At 66.9% G+C, this 4,673-nt stretch overlaps 1 protein-coding gene across 1 annotated transcript; it reads right to left on the bottom strand.

Annotated features, from left to right (window-relative positions):
- Positions 1–1,976: 1,976 nt before the first annotated feature.
- Positions 1,977–3,143, bottom strand: LOC116464340 (double homeobox protein 4-like protein 4). Its single transcript, XM_032147597.1, is given in 1 exon segment — positions 1,977–3,143. A coding segment is annotated over 1 exon segment (1,137 nt). The 5' UTR covers positions 3,114–3,143.
- Between the last annotated feature and the right edge of the window lie 1,530 nt (positions 3,144–4,673).

Genomic DNA, 4,673 nt, shown 5'->3' with positions numbered 1-4,673 from the left:
CGCGGGGAGCCCCGGCCGGAATTTCACGGACGGACCTGGGCAGAGAGGCCAGAGGGCTCCCCTGCTCCCCAGCCGGCCTGCGCACTGCATTCAGGTCCAGCCGGGAAGCCGGCGCAGACAGCCAGCGGCTCTTCTGAGGGCCCACAGGCAGGCAGGCTCCACACCTTCTTGCCTGCTGCTGAGCCCTGGGACAGGCCGCCCTCGCCCTCTTAGGGGCCCCAGGGCACTGAGGCCTGGGCTTTGGGGGGTGTTGGGTTTGGTGGTGCCGGAGGCCAGAGTGACGAGGCAGAAGGGTGAGAGGGGGAAGAGGTGAGGGGCGTGGGTTTCGGGCCGGGGCTGCATTTCCGGACCTCTGCAGGAATCCCGCGGGTACTGGAAGCTGCTCCCTGTGCTCCCACGCGTCTTCGGCAGGGAGAAACAGGCCCGGAAGGGTGGAGTGGTGTGTGGAACCGAAACTCCGGGAGAGTCTTGAGTTTTCCAGACCCCCTCACCGTGAAGACACCCAATGCCTGTGGGCGACGCCGTGGCCGCGACAGTCTCACACACGCAGGTGTGTGGCTCCCGTTCATTTCCAGGTCGAAGACCAGAGCGAAACCCTGGAGACGAGATACGTCCATGGCGTGGTGGCCTGACGATTGATTCCCATGTCCCGCAACGTGAGGAGTCTGCAGTGTGGCCGGTTTGGAGGCTGGCAAGGAGGGCGAAGACAGGATGCTGGTCTTCCACCCTTCCCTTGAGGTGTCTGGGTGCCCGCAGGGCTTCGGAAGCAAACAGTCAACATGGTCAGCCTTTCGGGGGGCCGGAGAGATGTGAGCGACTGGCCCACTTGCAGAGGGCCGAGCGACGTGGAATCCGAAATCACGCTTCAGTCATCCTGAGTGCGGCTCCTCTGTGGTCGGGGCTGTCGGCCTGGCGCTCCGCTGCAGGGCTCGGCCTGGCCTGGGGATGTGTGGTCTGTAAATCTGGAGGGTGAAAACCCGACGGCAACCCGAGCGAGTCCCCCGTCTTTTCTCTTCAGGAAACCGCCCATTCCTTGGGCGACTGAACCGGGGCGAACGGGTGCCCCGCCCGCCGGCCGCCGCGGCGGTGGGCGACGGTGGGCCCAGGCCTCAGCCCGCGCCGGGCGCTTGACGTTTTCCAGGAGCACGGGGTTCCTGTTGCTCCAGGAGGCCCGAGACCGCTTTTTCTCTCTGCCTTCCTCCCTCTGTCCCGTGCACCCTCCTGCCCTCCCTCTGTCCGTCGGTCGCTCTGTTGTCATTCCCTCCGTTCCTCACTGCCTCCCTCTCTCCGTCCGTCCCTCCCTCCCTCCCTTCTGACTTCCCTCCGCCCATCCTTCTGTCCCTCTAGGTCTCCCGTTCCTCTCTCCATCTGTACCTGCCTTCCCTCCGGCCTGGAAGGGTCAGCCTCCCTGGTGTCCCTGGGGTCTGTGGTTTGCGTTTAGCCCCCAGGACCTCCATGGTGGCAGCTGGGAGGCTGCAGAGGCACGGGTGGGTGAGCGACGGCGGAGCAGAGGCGCGGAGGGGGCGAGCCCCGGGAGGGAGAGAAGGCCTGGACGCTGCCCGGGCCCGGTGTTTCGCGGGATGGGGGTCTCCACCCAGCCCAGGGGAGGACGCATATTGCCGGGGTTGGGGCGGGGCGTAGCTGGTGGTCAGGCGGGGGTGTGGTGGCGGTAAGAAAGAGAGCTCTGCCCGGGCTGCTCCCAGAGGAGGCCAGGTGGCTGCCGGCAAACCCGCGCGTGCGCGGCAGACGGCCCACCTGCTGGTACCTGGGCCGCCTCCGGCTCCAGGATCCCCGGGACGCCCGGGAAAGAATGGCAGTTCTCCGATGTGCGGAGTCTCTCACCGGGCCCATACCTAGAAGGCAGGAATCCCAGGCGGGTCAGCCCGGAGGGAAGACACGCCCCTCCTTGCCCAGCCCGGGGTTCCCCGCGAAAGAGAGGCCATCGCCCTGCCCCGACCTCTTCCCCACCCCGCGTCCTAAAGCTCCTCTAGCAGAGTCCGGTATTCTTCCTCGCTGAGGGGTGGTTCCAGCCAGGCGGGCTCTTCCAAGTCCTTCAACTCCCCCGGGGCCTCGGTTTCTAGGAAAGGTTGCGCCTGCTGCAGAATCTCTGGGCACACCAGGAACTCATCCAGCAGCAGGCCGGTGGGGAGTGCAGACCAGCGCCCGGGCTCCTGGGGCGGTGGGGAGGGTGCCCGGATGGCTTGCATCTGCTCTGGCCGCGCAGAGAGCTCCGGGGGCGCGGGCTGGGCAGGTGGAGCTGCCCTGGCTCGTGGTTCCAACGTCGCCTCGGCCCCCTGGGGCCCCTGGCCCCAGCCACACCACAGACTGCCCTGGGACGTGGGTGGCAAAAGCACACCTCAGCCCTGTGGCCCAGCTTGAGCGGGGCCTGGCTGTCCCACCGCGCCAGGGCCCGGCAGGCCGTCGCGCTGTGGGTCCACGTCCTCCGGGCATTTGCTTGGTGGGTGCGGAGGCCACCGAGGCGTATGAGGGTGGGAGAGCACCCCTTCTGGGGGAGCCAGTGGGGCGTAGGCGAAATCCACGCCTGCCGGGGCGACCGACCAGGGACCAGGGTGACACCCGCCGGGGACCGCCTTGCGCAGGCCGCCTGTGTGCACCGGTGCCCTGCCACCCTGTACTGGGTGCCTGGCCCTTCTGTTCTGAAACCAGATGTGAATCCTGGACTCCGGGAGGCCCGTCTCTCTGCCCAGTCCTTCCCTGGTGGCGATGCCAGGAAAGCGATCCTTCTCAAAGGATCGGATCAGCAGGGCGGTCTGGGCTGGGTTGACGTGGGTCCGCTTTTGCCTGCCTTCTCGTTGGCCGTGTTTCCCCAGCCAGGGCTGAGATTCCCGCCGGTGCTGCCTCAGCTGGCGTGACCTCTCATTCTGAAACCAAATCTGGACCCTGGGCTCCGGAACGATGATGGCCTGGGCCTGCCGTTCTCTGGTGGCGATGCCCGGGTACGGGTTCCGCTCAAAGCAGGCTCGCAGGGCCTCGCTTTGTCTCGGGGTCCAGACGAGTCTCCTGCGCCATCCTCGTCCTCGGGCTTCCGCAGGGAGACTGCTGTCCGAAGGTGTTGGGAGAGCCATCGCGGGGAGCCCCAGCCGGAATTTCATGGACAGACCCGGGCTGAGAGAGGCCGGAGGGCTCCCCTGCTCCCCAGCCGGCCTGCGCACTGCGTTCAGGTCCAGCCGGGAGGCCGGCGCAGACAGCCAGCGGCTTTTATGAGGGCCCACAGGCAGGCAGGCTCCACCCCTTCTTGCCTGCCGCTGAGCCCTGGGACAGGCCACCCTCGCCCTCCGAGGGACCCCAGGGCATTGAGGCCTGGGGCGTGGGGGGGTGCGGGGGGTGGGGCCGGAGGCCAGAGAGACGAAGCGGAATGGGGAGAGGGGGAAGGGGTGAGGGGCGTGGGTTTCGGGCGGGGGCTGGCTCTCCGGACCTCTGCAGGAATCCCATGGGTAATGGAAGCCGCTCCCTGTGCTCACACGCGTCTTCAGCAGGGAGAAACCAGCCCGGAAGGGTGGAGTGGAGTGTGGAACCGAACCTCTGGGTGAGTCTTGAGTTTCCCAGGCCCCCTCTCCGTAAAGACACCCAATGCCTGTTGGCGTTGCCGTTGCCGCGACAGTCTCACACACGCAGGTGTGTGGCTCCCGTTCATTTCCAGGTCGAAGACCAGAGCGAAACCCCAGAGACGAGATACGTCCCCGGCGTGGTGGCCTGACGATGGATTCCCGTGTCCTGCAATGTGGGGAGTCTGCTGTGTTTGGAGGCTGGCAAGGAGGGCGAAGACAGGATGCTGGTCTGCCACCCTTCCCTGGAGGTGTCTGGGTGCCCGCAGGGCTCCGGAAGCAAACAGTCAACATGGTCAGCCTTTCGGGGAGCCGGAGAGACGTGAGCGACTGGCCCCCTTGCAGAGGGCCGAGGGACGTGGATCCAAAATCACGCTTCAGTCGTCCTGACTGTGGCTCCTCTGTGGTCGGGGCTGTCGGCCTGGCCTGGGGATGTGTGGTCTGTAAACCACGAGGGTGAAAACCCGACGGCAACCTGAGCGAGTCCCCCATCTTTTCTCTTGGAGGCCTGGCAAGGAGGGGCGTGTCTTCCCTCCGGGCTGACCTGCCTGGGATTCTTGCCTTCTAGGTCTTGGCCCGGTGAGAGACTCTGCACAACAGAGAACTGCCATTCTTTCCCGGGCGTTCCGGGGAACCCGGAGCCGGAGCCGGCCCAGGTACCAGCAGGTGGGCCGTCCGCCGCGCACGCGCGCGTTTGCGGGCAGCCACCTGGCCGCCTCTGGGAGCAGCCCGGGCAGAGCTCTCTTTCTTACCGCCACCACACCCCCGCCTGACCACCAGCTATCCCCCGCCCCCACCCCGGCAATATGCGTCCTCCCCCGGGCTGGGTGGAGACCCCCGTCCCGCGAAACACCGGGCGGGGCAGCGTCCAGGCCTTCTCTCCCTCCCAGGGCTCGCCCCCTCTGCGCCTCCGCTCCGCTGTCGCTCTCCCACCGGTGCCTCTGCAGCCTCCCAGGTGCCACCACGGAGCGCCTGGCGGCTAAACTCAGACCACAGACACCAGGCACACCGGGGATGCTGACCCTTCCAGGCCGGAGGGAATGCAGGTACAGATGGAGAGAGGAACGGGAGACCTAGAGGGACGGAAGGATGGGCGGAGGGACGTTG

Source organism: Hylobates moloch, unplaced genomic scaffold (genome assembly GCF_009828535.3).
Source record: "Hylobates moloch isolate HMO894 unplaced genomic scaffold, HMol_V3 SCAFFOLD_446, whole genome shotgun sequence".
In the NCBI taxonomy this organism is placed as follows: domain Eukaryota; kingdom Metazoa; phylum Chordata; class Mammalia; order Primates; family Hylobatidae; genus Hylobates; species Hylobates moloch.
This window is presented reverse-complemented; position numbering and strand designations above follow the sequence as displayed.